Source organism: Pleuronectes platessa, chromosome 12 (assembly GCF_947347685.1).
Source record: "Pleuronectes platessa chromosome 12, fPlePla1.1, whole genome shotgun sequence".
Taxonomy (NCBI): Eukaryota; Metazoa; Chordata; class Actinopteri; order Pleuronectiformes; family Pleuronectidae; genus Pleuronectes; species Pleuronectes platessa.
This window is the reverse complement of record NC_070637.1, coordinates 26,581,229-26,607,934: the sequence shown is the minus strand read 5'-3', so window position 1 is coordinate 26,607,934 and position 26,706 is coordinate 26,581,229. Positions and strand designations below refer to the sequence as shown.

The 26,706-nt window shown below is 46.2% G+C and overlaps 2 protein-coding genes across 3 annotated transcripts; both read left to right on the top strand.

Annotated features, from left to right (window-relative positions):
* The first annotated feature begins 384 nt into the window (after positions 1-384).
* On the top strand, positions 385-21,364 carry LOC128453299 (cullin-9). Of its 2 annotated transcripts, none has more exons than XM_053436108.1 (45): positions 385-548; positions 1,661-2,362; positions 2,571-2,725; positions 2,816-3,409; positions 3,751-3,892; positions 3,964-4,154; positions 4,312-4,498; positions 4,572-4,754; positions 5,158-5,356; positions 5,477-5,678; positions 5,908-6,098; positions 6,178-6,374; positions 7,309-7,448; positions 7,675-7,763; positions 7,850-7,955; positions 8,033-8,260; positions 9,049-9,139; positions 9,322-9,493; positions 9,576-9,681; positions 9,779-9,874; positions 9,955-10,130; positions 10,489-10,622; positions 10,801-10,986; positions 11,248-11,277; positions 11,960-12,096; positions 12,182-12,364; positions 12,727-12,884; positions 12,991-13,189; positions 13,387-13,555; positions 14,660-14,805; positions 14,904-15,030; positions 15,106-15,311; positions 15,591-15,850; positions 16,032-16,149; positions 16,228-16,476; positions 16,827-16,967; positions 17,583-17,747; positions 17,869-18,032; positions 18,154-18,247; positions 18,356-18,430; positions 18,805-18,915; positions 18,996-19,113; positions 19,203-19,336; positions 20,143-20,234; positions 20,352-21,364. In XM_053436108.1, exons 1-45 carry the CDS (start codon positions 416-418, stop codon positions 20,551-20,553), a joined length of 7,878 nt encoding a protein of 2,625 aa, XP_053292083.1. In that variant the 5' UTR covers positions 385-415; the 3' UTR covers positions 20,554-21,364. The 2 variants fall into 2 exon arrangements, with proteins under 2 accessions (XP_053292083.1, XP_053292082.1); XM_053436107.1 differs by having other exon boundaries at positions 3,964-4,208.
* Positions 21,365-23,201: 1,837 nt separating this feature from the next.
* Positions 23,202-26,421, top strand: srp19 (signal recognition particle 19). The gene is made up of 5 exons (XM_053436060.1): positions 23,202-23,387; positions 24,596-24,671; positions 24,842-24,913; positions 25,002-25,110; positions 25,775-26,421. The coding sequence occupies exons 1-5, from the start codon at positions 23,350-23,352 to the stop codon at positions 25,903-25,905; spliced, it is 426 nt and encodes a 141-aa protein (XP_053292035.1). The 5' UTR covers positions 23,202-23,349; the 3' UTR covers positions 25,906-26,421.
* The last annotated feature ends 285 nt before the right edge of the window (positions 26,422-26,706 follow it).

The following is a 26,706-nucleotide window of genomic DNA, read 5'->3' as shown; positions in this document are numbered from 1 at the left end:
ACCCTAGATTAGCAAACACAATGTACCATTAGAACACTGGAGTGATAGTTGCTGGAAATGGGCCTCTATACACCTGTTTATATATTTCATTAAAAACCAGACCTTTCCACCTATAATAGTCATTAACCACATCAACAATGTATAGAGTGTATTTTTGATTAATTTAATGTTATTTTGATTGAAAAAAACTGTGCTTGTCTTTGAAAAATAAGGAAATTTCTAGTGACCCCGCCTTTTGAACGGTAGTGTATATAATACATATATATTAATACTATGGTTCCTACTCTTCCTGTTATTATCAGGGTTACATTTAATGTATGATGTGGCCCTGTCCTGCAGGGGGCAGTGTACCGTATGCACCGTCACACACAGTAGAAGAAGAGGGGCTCGATGCTCTTCCTGTTTCAGGGCGTTAATGCGCATCCAGCAACTCGAAGCTCCGGAGGAAACGAGCCGCTGCTGCCCGGGACACGACAGCTCTGGTCGGAGGAGGAAACAGCGGGTTCGGAGGAAAACTCAAGCCAGGAAAACCGTCTGGGACTCGGAAGGTAAGAGTTCACATGTCGGCGGCTCTGCATTCAGGCCGGAGCGTGTCAGCTCGGCCGCTTCCCGGGCTGACCCGGGCGGACAGCTGGACAGGCCCGGTGCTCGGAGCTCACATCCAGGGTCAGTGTCCCGGAGCTCGGCCCGACACGAAGCGAACCCCGGCACTGACACAACCGCCCATCGGAGTCCGGTGGAACAGCAGCTGATGAAGTTCAGTTCTACTTTAAAGCGATAGGAAACACAAGGTTTTATTTTAGACTTTGAATCTGCGTCAGGATTCACGTCATATGACTCAACAGTTATAATAATAACATCAAATATAACCTCCGACATTTGATCAAACACAAGATCAACTTTTAATCAGTTGACAACCCGGAGAGTCGCGGGTTGGTGAGTCAGAGCTCCGGCTGAACTCAGGCGAACTTTATATAAACTTCCGTTTGTTCATCCAGAATTCACCAGAAGATCGTCACCGACCCGCGACCACACTTTAATCACACTCGGATTGTTTTCACGGCTTCAATCGTCTTTTAACTCATCTGACGATTTTAAAAGTTTGGTCCGAGGTTTTCTGCACTGTGACTTTAAACTACCAGTGAGGGGTTAACTAGTGGACGACTCAGTGACGTGGGTTAGTGAAGCCGGTCCTTTGTTAACCAGGTAAAGAACCATTCAAGTTTGCCGATCATGTGAAAAACCTGATCAGAGGTCGAGTCCTAACTAACTGTCAGCCCGAGTCTGAACTCATAAGTTCGGGCTGGTCTGAGGGTTAGTCCAGGTATTAGACGGAGCCCAGCAGCGGCTCGTAGTGTTAAAGCGGAACTGAAACGCACTTGACCGTGAACGTGTCACTGCTGTTTACTTCAACCTGTGCGGATTCACTTCACATCAGTTGGTTGACTGGTTGATAGAGAAGGGGGGGGGCACATCACACTGGAGACGGAGAGAAGTCAATTAATGAATCTCATTAACCGAGGCTCAACAAGGCTCCACTCCTCAACTTGTGACAAGAGGAGACCTTCACCATCTCTAATATCTCCTCTACCTCCTCCTTCCTCCTTCCTCTGTGTCCTCCTCTTCTGTCTTTACCTCTGATCCTCTGTTGTCTCGATAGCGACCATGGTGGGCGAACGCCGCAATGGGAACCTTCTGGTCCAGCTCGGCCCGAAGTTGCAGGCGTATCCTGAGGAGCTGATCCGCCAACGCCGAACCCATGATAGCCAAACAGAGTACCTGATTCGTTGGTGCCTCGTCACCATAGATGACGGCTCCAGCTCTGCGGGCGGGGCTAGTGAGACAAGTGGGGCGGGTGGGGGCAGCTCTGGAGTGGGCGGGTCCAGCAGCTCCACATCAGGTGAATCCAAACCGGAGAACATCCTGATGTGGATGTCGACAGAGGATGTGTACGCCAACTGCCCCACTCTGCTGGGCAAGAGGAAAACAGACACACAGCGCCCCCTGCAGCTGCACGAGAAGCAGCAGGGCGGTGAGACAGCAGATGGAGCCCAGAGGAGAAGTGGCGACGAGTTCCCGGCAGACGTCACCTTTGACGAGGTGGAGCTGTCAGACATGAAGGAAGACGTGAAGAACCTGGTGTGTCGGGCAAGGAAGCAGATGGCAAAGAAGAGCGACTTCTCCATCAGCATCACGCACACCATCCACGTGCTGAGTGCCTACGCCGGCATCGGCTCGCTGGTCGGAGTCTTCAAGGAGACGGGCGCCCTCAACCTGCTGATGGAGCTGCTGTGCAACAAGGAGACCCAGACCAGACGCAGCGCTGGGAAGATGCTCCGCGCACTGGCCTCACACGACGCAGGTGAGATCAAAATAAAACTTTATTTACAAGATCAATGTCAACTAGTGTTTCCATAGTGATGAACTGATCTCTCACACGGTGTCTGTACCTCTAATGTAATATTCTACAGACGCATGTTTTGTAATGGGTCTGTGTGAGTTATATCATCAGGGCAGCAGACAGGTGAGGAAAGGTGTGATGGCTTATCTTCTCATTTCCATCCCCGCAGGAAGTCGAGCATACGTCCTCCTGTCTCTTAGTCAGCAGGACGGCATCGAGCAGCACATGGACTTCGACAACCGCTACACGCTACTGGAGCTTTTTGCCGAAACCACGTCCTCGGAGGAGCATGGCATCTCCTTCGAGGGGATTCACCTGCCTCAGGTGAGACACTGTTCGCTGACCCCAACAGTAACCCTGCAGTAGGAGGAGTGGCGTTGCTGACTCTTGTACGTTCTTCTTGTTGTATATCAGATTCCGGGAAAGCTACTTTTCTCTCTGGTTAAGCGTTACCTGTGCGTCACGTCTCTCATGGACAAACTCAACACAGCGGGGACGGATTCTACCTCTGAAAGACAGGATGCCAGCCCCTCCACCAGCACCGGCCACCATACGGAGCACCTAAGGGTCCAGCGGGAGTTCGACTTCACCATGGCAATGGCAAATCTGATCTCAGAACTGGTCCGGGTGATGGGCTGGGACCGCAACCGCCTGCTCCCCAACGGCTCCACCCACTGCCCTGGAGGAGGAGTCGTCGGGGAAGAGCAGGTGGAGGAGGCGTCTCAGCCTGTCCTCAGGTCCATCTTCCAGCCTCGATTCTGCACCTCCCCCATCGCTCTCCCCATCAGCTCTGCCGTCGCAGCGCCCGCCATCACACCGCCGAAGAAGAAGTTGGGAAACGGATTCAAAACGCGCTCCGACTTCGCCTGCCGTTCAGCCTACGTGGAGTATGTCCAGGACAACCTAAAGAGCGGCATGATGGTCCGCATGCTGGAGGACTACGAGGAGGTGAGCGCTGGCGATGAAGGAGAATTTCGCTACAGCAATGACGGCTCGCCACCCGTTCAGGTGAGGAAATGAGTTAATCATTTAATCATCACAATCTATTTAAAGATTTCTTTATTGTTTTATTCGCATGTTCAGATCATAAATCTTCATTTTTGTCATTCTTTGTCCATTGATGCAGCAGATGATTTGATGCGTGACGCTCAGTAAAACAACAGTTGATTCATGAACAATGAAAGAAGTTTGTGTTTTTAAAACAGAAACTCACAGCTGGATGGTTGCAGCGCCCCCTGCTGTTGTAAAGACTGAAGTGAAAACTGAGGTTCAGAGGGAACAAAACTAAAGTTCGAAATGTTTTGAATCAGTTCTGACCTGTGCTGTATGTGTTTTTGTGTCGCATTAAGGTGTACTGGAACTCGCTGTCCAGGACATACTGGGTCCACTGGCACATGGTGGAGATCCTGGGCAGCGGCAGCAGCACTCAGGCCGAGAAAGAAACGCAGGAAAAAGCCTCGTCCCTCACAGAGACGCTCAAACTCACCGCAGGTACGACCTGATTACCTGACACTCACCTGTATCCATCTGACCCTGAAACTGAAAAAAACTATTCTCCTCAGTGAATCAGACATTCTTCTCGAAGCCGCCGGGTGGTCTCTACTCGCTGCCGTACCTGTTGGAGGGTCTGCAGGCAGAGCCTGCAGCTCTAAGCCGAGCAGAGTGGTGGGAGATAATCTTCTTCATCAAGAAGCTGGAGCCGAAACAGCAGCAGGAAATGAATGGCATCCTGCTGCAGAGCCTTGAGGAGCAGGTAACACGCAGACAACACAGCCATCACAGAAAATGCTGGGAAACTGAGCCTTTGGTACGTTGTGTCCATCAATAAAGCTTAGAAAATAAAAACGGGGGGAGGTGGCTCAACTGTGTTGGGACAGGTTTCAGGTGAATACATTTGACTCTTCCTGCAGGATGGAACCCTTGACGACTCGTACCTGATCAGTCTGTCCGTCCCTGGGGACATGGCCAAGAAGCTGCTTCACTACCTGAAGCAGAAGCTGCCGTCGTCGTGTCTGAGCGACCTGCTGTGCTCCCACGCCTTCTCCAAACACTATCTGAGGAGAGGAGGAGGACGTCTGGAGGATGAAGAGCTGCTGGGTGAGGACGGAGACACCACAAACTAGAGTCTGTTGTCCAGACGACACTGCTCACTCTCGCTCTCTTTTTTCAGCTGAAAGCTCTCTGACCTCATCAGCGCTGGGAGGAGGAGCACCAGGCTCCTCGTCGTCATCAGTCATGGGCTCTGTCTCAAAGAAACTGAAGAAGGAGGTTCCTGCCGATTCAGAGATGGAGAGCGAGCTGCCAGAAGAGGACGACAGGGAGCTCCCTGATGACCTGGAGCTCAAGATCACAGGTGAGCAGGCGTAGATACAGTACATATAACCTAAACAGCTGTTACCCACAGGGCCAATCACAGCTCAGATTTCTGTTCCTCTGTACTGAGAGAGTTTCTCTGCTCACAGGCAACGTGACTACACTCTTCATGACTCTGGCAGCATGTAACTGTAGCCAACAGTTAGCTAGTAGCTACTTTACACTCCAGAAAACATATTATATTCAAATGAAATAGACCCTAACCCTTAATGGTGATTATGTTAAATTCCAACTTACAACGTACCCTTGGTATTGATTTATCACCAATATCAGAAAAACAAACGATACCTAACCCTACAGGTGAGAAAGAGAAAGAAGATCTTCAGCTTTAAGTTTCTATCCACATCTCTGTATCAACCACTCTCAACCTGATCTCCCTGCAGTGTTTAATAACCTAATGGTCCAGGGGAAGAAGACGGCGTTGGAGAAGATGGGGGAGGTGGTGGACGTCATGAGGAAGGGGGGGGCAGGCTCAGACCGGGCACAGCAGCTCGCTGCTGTGCTCTTCATCACCAGACTGATGGAGGAGAGAGGAGCGCAGGAGAAAAACTACATGAGGAGCGAATCTGCTCAGACCATACGGTGAGAAACGCAACAGGGTTGCAAGGAAATGCAGAGACGTGATTAGATAAGCTGGTCTAACAGAGTGGAGGGATCTAGGATAGATTCCTGACGTCAGACTGATTCTGTTGGTTTCGACAGGGACAAGGTGCTGAAGCTGCTCGTGGAGCTTCTGTCGTCGTCGTGTAAAGACGTGGTGATCAGCACGCTGAGACTCATCCACCTCCTCATGCTGAAATATGAGTGGAGAGTTTCCTTCGCCACTGAGGGCGGAGTCAAAGCCATCCTGACCTGCATGCAGGGGTTCTCGTCGGTCACACATGTTCAGCAGCTGGCGCTCGCGGTGAGAAATGTTCTCCACCGGCATTTCGAAAAATAGCACACACACACACACACACACACACACACACACACACACACACACACACACACACACACACACACACACACACACACAATGTATTTATGTATAAACAGATATTGCTTCTAAAATATAACTTCATCACTAGATGGCACTGAATATTTGCATGACATCCTCAGTTGTTGTACATGTGAACTTGGCCCCCTCTCAGACTCTGAAGGTGATCACTGGAGCCAGTAAACACGACCTCCGCAGCGTCGGCAGTGGTCTTCCTCTCTCGGAGTCAGGCACTCAGATGATGTTGGAGATCTTTGCCAGCATCGGCTCGGCCACGCCCGAAGGCTCCCAAGGGCTGCTGGGAGCCATTCCCTCCGCCATCGACCTCATGCTCAAGACTAAAGGGTAACGGACCAACTCCCGGTTCAGGTTGTTCTGTTGCTGATTGCCTCCTGAGTGTTGATGACTGATTTCTTCTGTGCAGCTGCATGCTGTCAGTGCGTAACGGCCTGCTTGTTATCATCATGCTCATCTCCAACCATAAGAGTCTGGCGGAGCAGCTGGTAGCATGTGAAGTCACCACCGTCCTCAAGAAATGTCTGACTCTCTCCCGAGCGGAGACCATGCTTGCCATCATCGCTCTCAACCACATCTCCATGGTCCACAAACTGGAGAGCAAAGGTAAGAGTGTGTAGGGTTAGGCTGCTCGGGGCAAGACATTCCTATAACTGCTGCATGACTTAACCTCTTAAGAGGCGGGTGAAATTCGCCTAAAATGCTTGTTTGAGGACACCAGGATTATATTGAAAGCTGTTCTTGAACCATTTGGAGTACATGCATGATCTTGGTCTCTTTTGAAAGGTAACATTCTGATCTTCCCTCCCCAACAGTCAGAATCACTATAAGTGCTACTGGCATTGAGTAATAGCAGTTGGCACACAGTGAGGTAGAAGGTTTTTATTTTCGCCTGAATATTTTTGGTAAACAGATGCCTGCTAATGACTCTAGCTGGGACTTATGAGCTGGAAAACACAATGGGACCCTAGCATGAAGCCTTGCCTAGCTAAAGTTCAAATTTGAACACAATACGAAAGAAAATGAATATTTTACAGATGTTTTACTAAGGGCATGTCTGGGCGTTTTCCAAAAAGGCCATTTGGAGGCTCCAAAGGACCCTTGGTACCCATGGTAACCAAAAAGGCTACTTTTACACTAAAAATCATACTTTTTTATAAAGGAGACAAAACTGGTCATATGGTTTAAAATTTATTCAAATATATATCTTTCATATTTTTGGATACATGCCAGCCATTGTAGCAGTCACGACCGGGGACGAAACACAAAGGCACAGGGTTAGGGTTAGTCGTTCACATTTAAACTATTATCATTTAAACTCAATCATGTAACTATGAGGTTTGATTTATTTATTCATTTAAAAAAAGTTACAAATGTATGAAAAATTAATATTTAAATAACAGCAGACTCATTTCTCGTAAATTCCTTTTGTACCTGAAAGAAAACTACAAAAATCTGTGACGACAAAGAAATCAAATTTGTGAGGGTTATAAACAAAGCTCAATGTTTCTAAACTGGTCGCGTGTGTGTTCTCTTGTAGACGATCTTGAACAGCTGGATTTTGAGCTCCAGATGTTGGTTGTGAGTCTGAAGGAACTGACAGCGACTAAAGAGGTTATTCAGACTCTGGAGCAGCTGTTGTGTGACGACGCCTCACAATTGGAGGATGAACGCAGTCAGGTACACACACACCTCACAGATTGTGCGATGGAGGAAACGTTGATTCTTGATGTTAAAACTCAGCCAAAGATCCTTTGTTAGAGAAGATGCTTCACTCTGAGTGTTTGTCATGAGATGTCTTTACATTCTTCACATCCTGCGGTTTGATAACAGCTCAATTTTTTTATGTAATAATCTTAGCGACAGGATCATTATGGTTATTGATCAGTCTGTGTTTCTTGATCAGGTAACTCACAGTCGTGACACGTACCAGGACCTTGTTCGTCTAATGGAGCAGCACCGAGCCGACCGAGCCGTGCAGCTCTCCATCCTCAGGTACGGGCAGATCACGACCTGACCTCTATGTGGCGTTGTTGTTGTTATCACGGTGATAAATCCTGACTTTGTTTTGATTCGTGCAGGATCCTGAACAAGATCCTGGACAACTACCAGGAGGATGTGCTGCCGTGGCACGAGAGCATTGAGCCCTGCCTATCATCAATGACGGCATTCGTCAACGACAGAGAGGTGCACTTCTGCAGTGTGACAATGGAAACTGAAACCAGCCTGCTGACATGCATTAACCTCCTGAGATTTGTCCTTAGGTGGTCCAGCAGTTTGTTCGCTTCCTGTACCGGCTGGCGTCTCTGAACAAAGACTACGCAGTGGTGATGTGTCGTCTGGGGATGAAAGACGCTCTGGTGAAAGCTCTGGACAAACATGGCACAAACCTGCTGCTCGTCACCGAGCTCCGTGACCTAATCTCCGACTGCGAGAAGTATGCCAGCCTCTACAAGAAGATGACCACCAGTGTCCTCGCGGGCTGTATTCAGGTAACCACAGAGGGAGAGAGGGGCGGGGTAGAGATGCCCCTGTCCTATCAGTGATGCAGCAAAGGGTCGAAGTAGGGCTGCAACTAACGACTATTCTGATTCATTCTATGAATGACACAAATTCTCAATTGCTGATATTTACCCAACAGCTTTTAAATTTAGCTTGAGGTGGTTCGAGGCATGTGGTGACTGAAAATTAAGACAATAAGATCGATACTCCATTTAAAGCGCTGATACTAAGATTAAATTAAAAATCATTTATCCATTTTTCCTTTTAACAAAAATAACAGGGAAAGAATTGGCAATAAAAACATTAGAAAAACGAAACTACAGTCTTCTTCGGACTGCATAACTGTGATTAAAAAAGACGTTTGTCAGGCAATAGGATAACATTACGCTTTTAAACTCGTTACAAAAAGGTTTGAACCATATTTTTGTAATGGATTCTAGAATCCTGCGCACAGGTATATACGTTTACATAGCAAGCTAGCTAACAGGCTATCTTGTCGAGTCGTTTACGTTACGATGTCAAACCTCCTCCTCAAATGCACGTGTCCTGCTTCCATGGAGAGCAGGTCCGCCCGACAGATATTGCACGTAGTTTTTTTTGGGCTAGTTTGAGGCTGAAGTTCTCCCGGCGATGCTGTTGCAGCGGACGCTGCCATTGGTCCATGTTTTGTCGCTATTGCACATAGGCGACTTTCTGAAATAAGAAGGAAGCGAGATGGCTCACTCCTCCGCAACTTCATAACTGGAGTCATTTTAGTGGTCGCTGTTTTTTCTGCCAGATGGTTCTGGGTCAGATCGAGGAGCACCGCCGCAGCCATCAACCAATCAACATCCCCTTCTTCGACGTCTTCCTCAGGAACCTGTGCCAAGGTGCGTTCATCCACTTCCTGTTTGTGAGATTTCTCTGAGAAAAACACACACTGTACACACATCAATCTATCACAACCTAGTCATATGGTTACGTAATCGCAGACACTCACACACAGACAAACACACACAAGTGAATCTTGTGGTTATGGCGTTTTGACAGCTGGAACTCGTGCTGTGTTCAGGGTCTAGTGTGGAGCTGAAGGAGGACAAGTGCTGGGAGAAGGTGGAGGTTTCATCCAATCACCATCGAGCTAACAAACTGACCGACAAGAGCCCGAAAACGTACTGGGAGTCTAACGGCTGCACAGGGTCACACTTCATCAACGTCTACATGCACAAAGGAGTGGTCATCAGGTGACACGCTTACACGCTAATACTGAATCATGTGTGGGTACTGCAGTGTACTCACTGTGTGTGTGTCCGTCCGTCCGTGTAGGCAACTGGCCATCCTGGTGGCCAGCGAGGACTCTAGCTATATGCCGGCCCGGGTTCTGGTTCTGGGAGGAGACGACCCAACCAACATCAACACGGAGCTCAACATTGTGAGCCTGAACATCAAATCTACATGTTACCACGGGTACATATGTGTTGTAATAGACACAGATAAAGTGTTCATGTTGTGTTTGTGTGTCTGTGCAGGTGAACGTGACTCCTTCAGCCAGTCGTGTGGTTCTGCTGGAGAACATGACTCGCTTCTGGTCCATCATCCAGATCAGGATCAAGAGATGCCAGCAGGTAAAAGTACAGTTCATACTCCAGTCCATGATTTAGCATAATCCTTCTGTAGTATCCTGACCCCTTGTCCTTTGTAACAGGGCGGGATCGACACTCGGGTCCACGGGTTCGAGGTTCTGGGTCCAAAGCCGACGTTCTGGCCGGTGTTTAAGGAGCAGCTGTGTTGTCGGACGTACCTGTTCTACAGCACCAAGGCTCACACCTGGTGTCAGGAAGTGATGGACGACAAGACGCAGCTGCTGCAGCTCTTCAACAAGTAACCAGCTCCAATATGACTATTAATGCACTAATAATACTGTAGTAATAATACAGTCATATGACAGAAATATAGCATTACTAACTCCTAGTTAAGCAACACTAGCTGTTTCCAGTCTTTATGCTAAGCTAGGCTAGTGCTGCTGGAGTAAGAGTACTTAAAGTAAAAATAAGGTCAGGAGACACATGACCTGGAGAAACAGAGAGGATCTCTGCTCCTTCACAGACCAACAGCTGGTACATGGACATGTACTTCATTTATAGTTTCTCTATGAGAACATAAACTGTATGTAATTTTATCATGTTTCCTTGAGTGTAATTAGTCTTTCTCTCTCTCTCTCTCTCTGTGTGTGACTCAGACTGAACAGCGCTCTAAGACATGAGCAGATGTTTGCTGATCGTTTTCTTCCTGACGCTGAAGCAGCTGAAGCTCTGGGTCGAACTTGCTGGGAAGCTCTGATCACCCCAATCGTCCACAGCATCACACAGTCAGGTACACAGATGCACACCGACATACACAGTTGCAAGTATTATTTGTTAATTATTTTGTAAGTTTGCGTTTGAAAATTGCTTTTTTACAATAAAGTTCCGTCTTCACAGTTTGGTTGTCACAGAAAAGGTTAAACACTGAAGCTGGTCCTCGCATATGCTCTTTTCTTTTTTTTACCCAGAATCCTCAGCGTCTAGCCCTTTGTCCTGGCTGCTCAGCGAGTACCTGGATAACACTGAGTCAGCCCGTCGCTGCAAAAGTCGGGCGGCCATCTTTAACTCCAGAGTGAGACGTCTCACACACCTGCTGGTTCACGTGGACACGAGTCAGATGGACGGCGAGGAGCTGAAACCACCAGTGAAATCGAGTGAGTCTGAAACGCCACTTTGTTTGTTGTGCTGTCTTCTTCATTAGAACATCTGTGATCAAACATTGTCACTGAGCACAAGGAGACCTAGCAACACGTTGGGAAGGAACAGCCTTTCTATTTAAATATAAATTGTAAAGGAAAGTAAGCGTCTCTTCTGAGACTGACTTTAATGTGTTTTGTCATTTCTCATCACATATCTGGTTAAAACAAGATTTTTACTCCATGTATAAAGTTTTTTCTTTTTTTCTTTTTTTTCAGAAGGTCTCAACAGAAGCAAAGAGCAGAAGAGTAAGTAACTCTTCATAGGCTCTCATCTGCATTATGTGCATCATCTGCTCTGTGACATTTGACTTGTCCAGACGAGAGGAGATCATCACATCGCCCTCTGCAGCAGAGATTAACTGAAAACATGCTGACTGGCTTTCTGATCCTAAAATACACGATACACACAGAAAAATAAAAAATTAATCAAACAAAAGCAGGAACTTTCCTAGGGACTATTTTCAACAGCGGCTTAATAGACTTGTGTTGCTGTAATAATTTGTTCATTTATGCCATAATATAGAAGAAAAGCTGAAAATACTCTCACTGATGTTTTTCGGCTCCACCCCCTGCATTTTTTTATCTTCAGCTTCAAACTCACACTTCAGCTTTTATGATCTGATTTTGTAATACCTGTAGTGTTTAGCACAGGGCAACACTTTCTTCTCCTTGTCTGAGCGGCTTCAAACAAACAACGCTGATGTCATCAGGACACGTTCTCATTTTCCTTTAGTTTGGACTGTTCTTATTTTGTAGGCACATCTCCTGTTGCAGCTGCAGCTCTGATCTTTTGTTTACTTCAGACAGAAAGGAAGGACCGAGCATGTCAACAGCTTCTTCCTATTTATGTTTCTGGCATTTTTTTTCATCTGATTTTCCTTGTTTTCTAATTTCTTTCAATTTATACAATTTTCAACTTCTCTTCCAGATGGTAAAGATGGTAAAAACAAGGATGCCACCTCTGCCTCGTCTTCCTCTTCATCTTCCTCAGCAAAGCCCAAAGTGAAGAGCAGCAGCAGCATTGCAGGCATTGCCCTCTGTTGGCAGGGGGTGGTAAAGCGCCAGGTAAGAACATCATGTTTATATCTGAACATCAGTGGATCGTCGTGTGATTCGGTCCAGATGTTGAATCCCCCACCCCTACCCCCAGGTAAAGAAGTTCCTGGAGTTGAGCTGCAGGCATCCCGACTTCGTGGAGCGCTACCGGACTCTTTACCTGCGGCTGAAGAACGCCATGGAGGAGCTGTTCGGGCAGCAGACGGCGTTTGTCCTCGCCCTTCGACACGGCTTCTCTGCTGCGCTGCTACAGCTCTCCATCCTCCGAGCCATGCATGTAGGTCCTGACGGAATTAAGTCGGGTTTATCTTCATGATCTGAACCGTGCATGTACGTCCTGACAGGAGTAAGTCTCGTTTAACCTCTGGATATAAAATAGTTTTGAAGCAAACGTGCCTCATAACAACCAGTGTCCCTTGAGGATCAAATTTACAGATTTATAAACCAGGTTTAAGTAATTTGATCTACATTGCTCTACACCACAAGATGTAAATGCAGCTTTGTTTTATTCCGGTTTAACTGGTCCTGGATCATTATTTAGATTTTTTTTCACACTTCCTCCTCTTCTACCTATGACCAGTTTAAACTGGGGCTTACTTGATCTCTCCAGTGTGATAACGCAGCTTCCTTCGTGTGCAGGTGAGTGAGCGTTTTGCTCAGTACATCGATCAGATGATTCAGGTTGGCGGCGCGGCGTCCGGAACCGTGGCAACTCTGGAGCGGCTGCAGCAGTTTCTGGAGCCGATGCTCTTCCTGTCGGGCCTGGAGCTCGCCAACACCTTCGAACACTTCTACAGGTTCGAGCATCACGAGACAATGGACCACAAGCAGTCAAACGCAAGTCAAACACAGCAACATGTCGGTATGAAAACTGATGACATAAAGCCCTTGTTCTCTCCTCAGGTACTACCTGGGCGACCGACTGCTGGCTCAGGGCAATGTTTGGTTAGAGAACGCTGTCATCAATCAAATCGGCAGCTGCTTCCCAAATCGCTTCCCTCAGCAGATGTTGAAGAACCTGAGCGAGTCTTCTGAGCTGCAGCAGGAGTTCCACCTGTACAGGCTGCAGCAGCTCGACTGCCACCTGCAGGAGCACGACCAGGTGAGCAGGAAGACACGCCTCCTCCTCCTGGTTCTTTTAATGTCATTTACGTTTTAGTTTATTTAATGCACCAACTGTTGAGTTAATATTTTTTTAAACTGAGATTGTAAACTGGGTTTGAGGTGAACAGTTGACATCATACTGGAGATTTGATTTGAAGTCAGTTTTTTAACTCGGTCCTTTTCTTGTTGCCGTAGATGACGCAAGAGTGGGAGGAGTCAGAGGATGAGGCCGATGCCCAGGTTCTGGTTCTGTCTCCTCGTTGTTGGGCTGTGTCCTCGCTCTGCTTCCTGGACGAACCAGCAAAACATTTTTCACCGGAACTTTGCTCCTATCTGCACCAGTTCACCCAGTTCTACACTCACAGTTAGTTCCAGTTCACCAATTCTTTGTCCATACTTTAATGATAATAATACATTTTATTTATAGGCCCCTGTCACAGCACTAAAGGTCACCTCACAAAGCAGAGGTAAAAAGGGATTTATGTTTATAAACATGGGTTAAAGGCATAGTTCACACAAAAGGAAAATTGACAGGGTAAACAGTGTTGCAGCCAAATCAGTAGACTTGAAGTGACTGGGGCCTCGTTCTCCAAATGTAAAAAACAACAGAAAACCTCCACAAAAGGCACCATACTGCTCCGGTGGTCTCATCCAAGTTTCCATAACCCCCAACATTCGATTCTGTCTTTAGCATAAATGTCAGCTGTGATCGGTCCGAGAACGCGGCCCCACCGGAGGATAACCGAGTCCATTCGGACTGTCTGGGCTTACAGACACTTGGATGACACCACCGGAGCAGTAGGGAGGTCTTTTGTGTTGATCTGTGTTTACACGTTTGAAGAATCGATCACCATTGACTTCAACTGTATTGATTTACATGCAACACTGTGTATCCCTGAAATTCCCAAAATGTTTAGTTTACCCAAACACTTCATCAATCCCTCCATCATATCTATATATATCCTCTCAGGACTCGTTCACACCTGGTGTGGTTCAGAGCTTCAGACTCTTCAATTCAGTCTGAACCTAAACATCAGGTGTGAGAGGTTCCTCAGATTAGAAGAGGTGTTCTGGATCAAACTGAACCTGGTTCTGTTCCAGAGTGAAAACACTATGTTGGATAGTTTGGACTTTTGGACCAATCACAGGAAGTACTGTACATCTGTGGAGTACTGCACCTGAGGGTGCTGATACCATCATGATGTTACCTTGGCAACCAAAAGAAGTTTCATTAATTTCCTCCGATCACCAGAAAGACTGATCTGCCCCCAACGCCGTCTACAAGCCAATCAGAGTCAAGTACAGACGCAGCCCACGCAGGGGACGTTTGAACCAAAAGGAACAAACACAGGAAGCGTTCAGACTTCAGAGAAAACATGTTGGACTCCATGACAAGCTTATTATGGTTCCTGGTGTGCGTTACTGTAGTGATGACCTCATAACACTGATGTTTGTGTTTGTGTGTCAGGTCAGTCCATGTATGGTCTGAGTCACTCAAAGCCTCGGCGGCTGCAGTGGACGTGGCTCGGACACGCTGAGCTTCAGTTCGGCTGCTGGACGCTGCACGTGTCCACGCTGCAGCTGTTCATCCTGCTGCAGCTCAACGAGCAGGAGGTGACACACACACACACACACACACACACAGTGTCTGTGTGATGTGGATCCTCTGGTCAGTTTCATTGACCATTGTGATGTCACTGACTGTGTTTCAGGAGGTTGAGGTGGACGCTCTGCTGCAGGCGACCGGTCTGTCAGCCGCCATGTTTCTGCATGCTCTGATGCCGCTCATCAGTGAGAGAGGACCACTGATCTGCAGCCAGCTGGATGATCCCTGCCAAGGTCAGACACACACATACTTACACACACACCCTTACACACCCTCCCCCTTCTCTGACTCACCTTCTGTCTCCTCAGGTGTGGTGAGTTTGAACCAGCAGGTGGCGGCTCGCAGTCTGGACGGCGTCCCAGAGTCGCTCCGGCTGCTGCCGGCACAGACGTACCTGAACGTGGACGAGGACGCAGCCAGGTCGCTGGAGAGGAAGAGGAACTATATCTACTGCCTGATCGTTCACATCATGAAGCAGGAGAAGGAGATGCACATCGACAACCTCGTCTTTAAGGTCAGAGGTCACACCACAGTCACATGGACATGAAAGAACAGGAGCTTTTATTTTGTTGGTCTGACTCACTTTAAACTGAATTCATGTTAGAGCATCATGGAACACGTAGCTCCAGAATTACATAAACTTCATTTTTATGTTGAAACCAAAACATTTTTTTCTGAATTTCCCTCGGGATTAAAAAAGTATCCATCTATCTATTTGTGTTCCATCAACTTGTCCTGCAGCGCCCTGCTCAGGTCAGATCTTCTAACATCTGTGTTCTTGTCCGTCCTCCAGGTTCTAGAGTCGTGTCAGAAACAGGATGCGTCTCGTTCTCCGGGTGCAGGTCGTTTCAGCTGTAGCACCAGCGACGTGCTCTCCTGCATCATGCACGTCATCGGTAAAGGCTGCATCCGCCGCAATGACGAAAACCCGCACATCGTGGAGTTCCTCCCCGAGGACCCGTCCACTCCGAAGAAGGGTCAGGCCCAGTTCTGCTTGAGCCGCACAGAATTAAAGAAGGACCACGCCACCACCGAAAACCAAGCTGATATTCGGTGTGACATCTGACCTTATACACTAAATCAATTTGCTGTCGGGTTATTTAAGTTAGTTTAGTGTCTCAGTGACTTCATCATCTTCACAACCATCCTCACTTCATCTGTTCTTAAAGGAACAAACATCATCAGGTCTTTATTTTTTATCATTGATTGATTGTGTGTGTGTGCGTGTGTGTAGCCTGGCTTCAGGTCTGCAGCCGTTTGAGGAGGGCATTCTGGATGCGGTTCTCTTCTCGATGGGTCGGACAATGACACAGGAGGAAGTTTGTCAGCTGATGCAGAGGACGGTCCAGCAGGTGAGTTTGATTTCATGTGACTCAGCTGTTTCTCTGGACAGTGTGTTCTCTCAGTTGATCTGATCTCGGTCTCTTCAGGTTTCTGGGACTCTGAGTCTTGACCTGGACCGGGCTGAGCATCTGCTGGTTCACTGTAAGTGGAACGTGGACCTGCTGGTGCAGCGCTACACCGACGACCCGGACTCCCTCATCATGGCCGCCGGCATCAAGTGCCGAAACCCTCAGCCGCCACCGAGCCCCGCCTCCACCTGCCCCGTCTGCCTGGGCCCCTGCAACCCCGCCACGGAGCTGGTCCCCTCGCTGAGCTGCATGCACTACTGCTGCAAGGTGTGTGTGCTTGTGTGATCTGCACAGGTACCTCTGTGAGGACCATTTGGATCCTGCACTCTGTATAGGGAGGACATTTTGGCTGGTCATCACTTTCTGACCTACTTTTAATGGACTGTTTTTTATGGTGTGAAAACAATAACAAGTCATTTAAACAATATTCATCTAAGATTTTACAATTATTGTAGTAATTTTTTGTTCCTTATTAATGGAGAAAATACTTGCCGGTGATTTCCATGGCATTCTGGGAAATTCTCATAGCCCTCGGTTTGAAAAATGGGTCTGAAAAATCTCAGTTCGGAATATGTGTGTGTTTGTGTGTGTATAATCTGTGTGTGTGTGTTTTCTAGTCGTGCTGGCAGGAGTACCTGACGGCGAGGATCGAACAGAACCTAGTGATGAACTGTAACTGTCCAATCACAGACTGCCAGGCTCAGCCCACGTCTCACTTCTTTCTCAGCATCCTCACTGACAAGGACACCGTCGCCAAGGTAACGTATAGCTTGACACTGTCTCCTCAGTTGGACGGACACGGTGTCTCGGACGCTGTGTCTCGGTTCAGCGTCGCCTCCTTTGAACAGCGATTCTGTCGCTGCGGCGCAACTAGACATTTCGAAGACTGTTTCCTTCCAACCAGGAAGCATTGGAGCAACTGAGGCTCCATCAGGTGAATCCTTCCCAACACGTCCCATCATTCACTGCGCTGGAGAGACTAACTGTTATTTAAAGAAGTAATGGCAGCAAATCGCGAGGTGACATTTTTTTATTTTAAATGCAACCAAAGTCGGCTGCATTGACCAGTTCCTCTGAAGGATGCAGCCGCTGAATTGAGACACAGCAATGGAGGAGACAGGGTTATGACCTGTCCTGCAGACAGACAGCAGGGGGCGATCCAGCTTCAGATGGAGAGTCAATAAATAAATAGCTTGTCACTTCCTGTCTGCGAAATGTTTCAAATTAATTAGTATGCAGAAGATTTCACAATAAAAGTCCAATGGAAATCCAAACAATAGGTTGATGTAAATGAGAACCTGATCCAACTCTCCTCCTCCTCTTCTCGTCTCCTCCTCCTCTTCTCGTCTCCTCCTCTCGTCTCCTCCTCTCAGTATGAGAAGGCCATGTTGCGGGTGTACGTAGAGTGTTGTTCCAACCTGACGTGGTGCACCAACCCTCTGGGCTGTGATCAGATTCTATGTACGGAGAACATGGGCAGCATGGGAACCTGCTCCAAGTGCCGCTGGTCGTCCTGCTTCAGCTGCAACTTCCCCGAGGTCAGAGGTCACAGCCAACTACACGTCAGACCGACACACGCACACATAAGTCTTTGTTGAATGTGCAGACCAGTAGGCTGACTTGATGACCTCTGACCTCTATGATCTCTATGATCTTTAGGCTCATTATCCATCCAGCTGCAGTCACATGTCTCAGTGGATGGACGATGGAGGATTTTATGAAGGGATGAGTTCAGAGGCTCAGAGCAAACATCTCGCTAAACTCATCTCCAAACGCTGCCCGAGCTGCCAGGCTCCGATAGAGAAGAACGAGGGCTGTCTGCAGTACGTACACACACTGTACACACACACTGTACACACACTGTACACACACACTGTACACACACTGTACACACACTGTACACACACACACAGGAGGACTAAGCTTTTCTTCTTCCCTCCTCAGTATGACTTGCGCCAAATGTAACCACGGGTTCTGCTGGCGATGTCTGAAACCATGGAAACCAACGCACAAAGATTACTACAACTGCTCTGCCATGGTGAGATGAACATGTGACCTGAACATGTGACCTCAGTGCTGCCCTGACCAGGATATGATGGACACTTCTAGTTTAAACTGATTTATCATGATGGTGTTTTTAATGCAGGTGAGTAAAGCAGCGCGTCAGGAGAAGAAGTTCCAGGATTATAACGAGAGATGCACCTTCCACCATCAGGCCAAGGTACAACCAACAGGGGGGAGGGTTTGTTGTGAAACAGGAAGAGGATTCAGAATTCTGACTTTCAACCCTGGCTCGAAGGGAAGCAACGCAAGGGAGAAAAAAGTCGAATAAACCAGTTCATGAACTAAACAATAATAATGAAAAGAAAATTGTGGAAGCTGTGCTCCTGAGGAGCTGAAGTCAGATCTCGTGGACCAGCTCTTCATCTTCAACCTGCCACAGATTAGCAGCACAAGGTTCAGGGGCATAACAGGATGTTTTTTAATCAATTGTGTTTGTGTTTTCAAATGTCGAACAGGAAGTTGTCTGTGGTTTTTATTCGTAGACGTTGCATCAGTGAAACATCGGCATTGACGTTTGATTTGTTGTTTCAGGACTTTGCCATCAACTTGGAGAACAAAGTCTCATCAATTAATGAAGCTCTGCAGATTAAGTCGTTGACCTTCGTCATCGACGCCTGTAAAGTCCTCGCTCAGGCTCGGAAGGTAGAACCATCGTCGTGGCTGTAATCATCGGAGGTGCTGGTTCTGTTGATGTTAACTGTGCCCTGCTCCGTCGTCTGCAGGTACTCGCTTACTCCTGCGTCTACAGCTACTACAACCAGGAGACGGAGAAGATGGACGTGATGGAGCAACAGACGGAGGCTCTGGATCTTCACACCAATGCTCTGCAGATCCTGCTGGGTGAGACTGTCCTTCATCATCATCCTCGTCCTTATCATCATCATCATCATCATCATTATAAAGTTTCTGAACCTGCCGTGTTTTCTCAGAGGAGACGCTGCTGCAGTGCACGGACCTGGCCTCGTGTGTGCGGCTGCTGAAACCAGATCACCTGAACACCGGACTGGAACTGATCCGACGCATCCAGGAGCGTCTGCTCGCCATCCTGCAGCACTCCACCCAGGTGACCGGCTGGAGCCAGTTCAAAACCAGTTTACAACCAGTTCACAACCAGTTCAAAACCAGTTTACAACCAGTGTACAACCAGACTACAGTGTACACACCGGTCTGACTGAAAACTGGTGTGAAACCATTTGAAAGCATATTGGATTTAACCTGGTTCTTTCTTAAATAAACTTAAAGCCAGAATCATATCTGAGGTAACCAGTTTAAATACAGACTTGAACAAGTTCAGAAAACTTCAGTCAATAAAAATGTAGTTTTAGCACTTTTTTCTTTTTTTTCCCACTTTATTTATTGGTTTTCACAATTGAAAATGATAAACCTCATAAATACAGACGTATATGAACAAATTTTCCTCCCCCCCACCCCAGGGGACAAACAGAAAAAATTAAATAATTTTTTTAAAAGAAAAAAAAAAAAAGGGTTATATATGTCTGTTGTTGTCTATTGTTATTATATATTATATTATTATATTGTTGATGTCTGTATATATATATACACAGACATCATTGTCATCAATAAAACTAAAAAAAAAGACAAAACATAAGGTGTGTGTGAGAGAACATTCATGTGGTTTTCAGTAATCATAAATGACAATATATACTGTACATGACATATAGGACCCAACTTCACACTTGTTGAAGCAGGTATGTAATAGAAGTTTGCCATATCCTGCTGAAGTTATCATTAGGACGTCGCTGAGCCAGTCTGATCTTTTCTAGCCTCAAAAGTAGTTTTAGCACATTTTAAAACGATCGGAACATTTCCTGAAGCTGTCCTGAATGTTTCCTATTTCTGTGGTTGCAGGACTTCCGGGTGGGTTATCAGACGAAGAGCAGTCAGGAACTAGACTCGACTCAGGCGTCCAACCTGTCCAACCAAGCTGACGCCAACAAAGTGTGAGTATCTGAGGATTCTCAGTCGTCCAGCTCGTTTTTTTCAGAAGTTGAACATGCATGTCTATGTGCACTTGTAAAAGTTCTTTATAAAAAGGAAATCTTGTGATGACTCCTCAGCTCTAAGTCAGAAGCTGTAGACTCGGATAACAACAACAACACAGGAGAGGAGGCTGGCGAGGATGAGGATGACGAGTACGATGAAGAATTCGTCCCCGAGTGGCACGAGGACTACGACGAGGACGACATAGACGAGGACGACTTCTTCTCTGACGACGACGAGTCTGAGAATCTGGAACGGGACTTTAGCCCCTTCGACTGACGCAAAGGGAAGTAAAAAGTGTTTAAGGAAGAATGGTATAGGACGGGTCAGGCCCCGCCCCCTCTTCACCACTATCCAGTATCCTGTAAACGATGGAAGACGGACCCCCCCCCCCCCCCCCCCCCCCCGAACACAGCTGCACTGCTTCGCCACTCGCTGTTTTTCACCTGTGATGTCAGAGCACGAGACGACGAGGGTCACAAGACTGAGAAAAACTAAATGTTCTGACTTTCACCTGTACATTTTTTTTTTTATTAAATAAGTTCAATGTTCATTTTTACATCAAGGTCAAGATTTGACATTTTTTGAGAACCAATTTGAACCAGTTCAGTCTGAGTTTGATTTAAATTTTATGATCCTTACTAAAATCGCAGCAGAACAGTTTTTCCTCGTCGGCTCGTTCTTGGTTCTGAACCTTTTCAGCTTTTTCGATCAGAAGGAGATGTTTTAAAAAAGGAAGATTTATTAATCCATAATCCTCTCGTTTATCTTTTCGTACCTGTTGCTACCTTGTCTTTGGTCATCACTCGTTCTTTGGTTTGTTTTTACGATGGAGGTTGTCTTCGTTTGAGAGGAAATAATTAAAGCAACATTAACAGTTTTCTACGTGTATGAAGAATCTGCAATAACTGATCTATTGATTATTCACTGTCATTTGTTAAACAAAGACTGTCGGGATGTTTCTGGTTTGTTGTCGAGCGACATCTGATGTTACTCTGTAATTTAGACAGATGTTATATTCATATGGTCGAAGTCTGAACAAGTTGTGTTTCTTGCAAAAATAAATAAAAGCTTTTTCTGCTGCGCTGCAGCTCGACTCCGAGTTCTCCTTTAACTCTACCACTTTCATTAAAGACCCAGCCATTTATTATCATTTAACTTTTGTTTTATTTATCCATGTATCATTAACACTTAAAGCTCTCCTGACTGAATTCTTCTAAATTCAGCAGGAACCAGAGCAACTTTGTTTAAGTTTCTGCACTCTAGGATCTCATGTAATTCAAACAAAGCAAAGTTTATTACTTGGCCCTAAACACCTCAGAGATACATTATCTAATAATGAAGCTGTACTAGACGATATGGTCTCTGCTTCCAATGAAACCACAGGAATCTGGGAGTCATCTTTGATCCTGATTTGTCCTTTGATTCCCATTTAAAACACATTTCTAGGACCGCCTTCTTCCACTTGCGTAACGACTCAAACATCAAACATGTCCTTTCTTAAAAAGACGTAGAAGAACGAGTCCTGGTCTTTGTTCCATCCAGACGTGATTATTGTAATTCATTATTATCAGGCTCCAGCAGGACGTCGTTAAAGACTACAGTTTGTCCTCAATGCTGCAGCACGTGTCCTGATAAGAACCAGGGACAGAGACCACATGTCTCCTGTGTTAGCTTCACTACACTGACTTCCTGTTACATCTAGAATAAAATTTAAAATCCTCCTCACCTACATTAATAATACTGCACCATTATACCTCAAAGAGCTCATCGTACCTTATCACCACTAGAACCCTGAGCTCCCAGAATCCAGGCTGTTGTCCCTAAAGTCTCTAAAGCAGAGGAGGAGGAGCCAGAGCTTCAGCATCAAGCTCCTCTCCTGTGGAATCATCTCCCACTTTCAGTTCGGGAGGCAGACTCCATCTGTACGTTTAAGAGTAAAACCTTCCTTTATGATAAAGCTTATAGTTAGAGCAGGTCCAGGTTTGTCTTAGACCTGATCTAGATAGGTCGGGGTCACATGACACACGGAGCGTCTCTTTCCAGCTTCTCCTTCCTCTTCTCCATCCTTATCTCATCAAAGATATTAATATCTTAACAATACATGTTACTGACTTCACTTCTCCCCAGAGTCACTTTGCCTCGTAGTCCACAGATCCACATCGTGGATCCTGATGGTATCAGTGGACAATGACTGTGGATGATAGTGGCATCCGATCTTGATGGTGGATCCTGATCATGGTTGATCCTGATCGTGGACTATGATCACAACTAGACTGCTTGATATTTAATATTTCTCCTCAGATACTGGACCATAACTGACAATAATCCATCAGGTCATTGACCTTCAGTTATTCTTCAAAGTGTTTATTCTAATCAAAGCTGTAAAGACTCTGATCTTTCTGATGTCCTCTGTGACACAGGACATCTGTTGACTAGTGTCCGTCCTGGGAGACGGGTCCTCACACGTGTCTCCCAGGTTTCTACCTTCTTCACCTGTTGAAGTTTCAGTAGTTTGACTCTTGAGGGTGAAGAACAGAGGACGTCTCACCTTGTTGAAGACGAGGAGACAAACTGGGACCTGTGAATATGAGACTCTACAAATAAAATTTGATTGATAATAATTGACTCAGTACTTACTACTGGATTTAATACAGAACAATAACACAGCTCAGAAGCATGAAGGGAGAACTTCTGTCACACATCAGGTCTTAATGATTCTCTTGCTTCTGCCTCCATTTCACCAGTTACTTTGATTTGCATCAAATCAGATGAACTGGTTCACAACCACTGGTTCTTCTGATGGACACATTGATGTCTGAAGTTGAACTTTACACTGTGAACATTAAAGTTCCCTCACTTTACTGAGCTCTGTATTATGACTGTTAAAGGGTTATTTTAATAACAAACAGAAGGGGGCAGCAACACGTCACTGAAGCGTCTAATCTGCTACAAACCGAAGAAGAAGCAGCGTCACGTCGTAGGGCCTTTTGTTCACTGAGCAGCAGAGACTCACTGAGTCAAAGACCGTAGATACACATGTTTATTTATCTCAGTGTATATTCAAAGTTCTAAATGGCTCATTTAACACAGAATCCCGCCGACAAGTTGAGGTGAGTTCCAGTACAGAGCTAGCCGTTTAGCCGAGTGAGGCTAAGCTAACAGTGCGAGACTCCTATAGGACATTTGTGAATTTAAGGTCAACTTGTTTTTCTGTTGATATTACGTGTTTTTTAATTATAAGCGTGGTACAGTTTGTTATTTCGTGTCATCTGCTTCAACTCGGCTAAGTTATATTTGTACTTTATATGTTTAAATCTAAAAAGAAAACACCGGTTTGGTTTTGAAGACTGACGCGGATGTTAACGGCAGTGCATGCTGGGTAGTGAGAGCTACTAACTAACTTACTATGGGTCATTAAGTCCTTTTTCCGTCTCGTGATAAATCGTCAACTGTTTGTTTTTAAGTCAAGATTTGCGACGTGTTCAGCAGAAACATTAGCAGATGTTAAAACGCGGTAGTTTTTGTACGAAGTCTGGTCCTTTAGCATGACGTGTTCAAGTACTCCAGTTGTGTTTCATGTCAAAAACCTGTTTGTGTCACTTTGTGCTGAAACAAGCTTTGTTCACATCATGTGATGTTCAATCAACTCAGTGTTTTCTGCTGGTTCAGTTTAACCTCAGCTCATCAGCACCTGAACGTGTCATGAAAGCTGTTTTCAGACTGAGAAGGAAAAGGTCCGACTGAGAGTCCGGACTTCTCCAGCTTCTTATGACAGCCCAGAGTACAAGTCAGCAGAAAGTCCTGGAAGAGTCCAAGTCAGAAAAGACAGGAGCTCCTCCGCTGCGGAGACGTCGTTAACACGCGACAGAGACAGAAATTAAAAAATAATACAAATATCTCGGGATGAAAAAGCGGAGCCACACAAGTACAAGACGTCAAGATAACTTTTGGTGATAAGAGCTCACATCTGTGTCATTGTGCTTTCATCAAAAACTTGCGATCTCTGCATCAGAACTAATGTTTCATCCTGCCGCCCCCCCCCCCTCACCTGAGTCTCCTGCAGATTTCTATGCTGCTGTGAACACGTCTGAGCAGAGAATCACCTGCTGTTTTGTTCATGTGTGAAAAACAAACTGAAAAAAGTCCAAACTCTGCCGACATCCTCCTTAGTGCATGTCTGAAAACAGCTCTTAACCTTCACATGCACTCTCTCCATGGTCACAGTTAAATCAATACAGTAAACTGAAGATGTAGCGTCTTGTCATAATTTTAGTGGTGTTGGACTTCCTGAACCAGTGTCGTCTGTGTCGTGTTTCAGGTTCGTCTGTCTCTACCCAGTTTACATCAACAATAAGAAGACGCTGGCTGAGGGACGCAGGATCCCGACAGAGAAGGTGACTTACATTTTACACATTTTTACCTTTCACACAGCAGAGACGCCCCTAGTGACATGTTCAGTGAGGCCTGCCCACCTGAGACCGATGTGTGGTGCCTGGTGTCACTCAGCTGAGTGAAGGTGGTGATCATTCAGTGAATGAAGAGCCGCTCCTGTCGTTTGTTGCAGGCTGTGGAGAATCCGTCCTGCACTGAGATCCGAGACGTCCTGACGGCTGCTGGCATGAACGTCTACATGGAGGTAAATCTCACACACACACGACGTCACGGAACAAGTTCATGTATGATGTACGATCATTATACTATCGTACTATGTGTGTGTTTTACAGAACAAAATGCATCCCAGGGAGTGGAACCGGGACGTCCAGTTCAGAGGTCGTGTCAGAGTTCAGCTGAAGCAGGAAGATGGTTGTCTCTGTCAGGACAAATTCAGCTCCCGTAAGTCCTACACTGTGTGTGTGAGTGAGTGAAGCTGCTTTCAGACCTGCACTGAACTCTGGACTCGTTCCAAACTTTTTCCGGATGGGCTGTAACATGTCAGAGTGAGTCCATGTGAGGAACCAGCAGGACAATGTGTGGAAGCTTCCCAGTGAGCGAGTGGACGTGTTGATGAGGTTTCTAACACGTGACGTGAAACTGGAAGAACACAAACATCTCAGGATGAAGAAGAGGAGCCGGACACGTAGAAGACGAAGACGTCCACTTGGAAACACGAGGAGGTTCCAGATCTTCTGGTGATGAGGGCCGACGCCGGTGTGGATGAGATGTAAACAACAACACTGATCTGTCCACAGCAGAGTTTATATGTCATGTCCCGCCTCCTGCTGCTCTACAGGCTCCGCCCCTGCTGCTCTACAGGCCCCGCCCCTGCTGCTCTACAGGCCCCGTCCCTGGCCTGAATGTTCCAACATGTTTCTGTTGAGTCTGAAGGATCCTTACGGTTTAATTTGGGAGGAGGAATTTGACAGATTTTAGGAAATAAGCTGGGAAAAAAGAAAATGTATTGTTGAAATGTGCTGCGATGTTTTCTTATTTCCTCAGGTAAAGATTGTGATGTGTTTTATTTCCTCAGGTAAAGATGTGATGTGTTTTATTTCCTCAGGTAAAGATGTGATGTTTTACGTTGCGGAGATGATCCCTAAATTAAAGACTCGGACCCAGAAGAGTGGGGGAGGAGAGAGCAGCTCTCAGCAGGGAGAGGGAGGGAAGAAGAGCAAGAAAAAGAAGAAATAGACCCAGCACATGACTGTACAGTACAACACAGTTTTACTTTTCCAAAATCCAAGGTTTATCGCTTTGAGTTCATCGATTTTTGATTGTTTGGATCAGTTTCAGAAAGAATCTAATTCTGAAGTCGAGCTCGTTTTGAAAAGGAAAATCAAGCTGTGGCGAACAGTCGACTGAAGAAAACTATGAACAGCTAATTGACTTGTTTCAGCAGGAAACTCCTTTCAGTCACATTACAGATTTCAAAGAGGGGCTGGGATATGCATCTGTGTTTTTGTTTGAATCCCTCCCCTCTCCATATTTTATTAATGCATCTTGATCTTGCAAGAGAAGATGAATAAAAAGTAAATTCTCACTTTTTTTGTTCTGAGATAATTAAAGAAGCCTTGTGAGGATTGTGTCGCGGGAGTAAATCAGTTTGACCTCATCCTGTAAATAAAATAGTCATTAATGAAATGCTCGATTAACGCCGACACTATCTGTAATAATTCAGTTATATCAAATTAAAGTTCTGATGCATGAGTTGTGTTTTTCTTCAATGATTTAATAATGTCCTCCTGTGACACTGTCAATTTTTAAAAGGAAAGAGCATCTTTATTTAAAACCCATATAATCTTTAAACAACACTTTGCTGCTGTTCATCAGGTCATTGACCTTCAGCTCTGCTACAAAGTGTTTATTCTAATCAAAGCTGTAAACACTGATCTTTCTGATGTCCTCTGTGACACAGGACATCTGTTGGACTGGTGTCCGTCCTGGGAGACGGGTCCTCACATGTGTCTCTGAGGTTTCTACCTTCTTCACCTG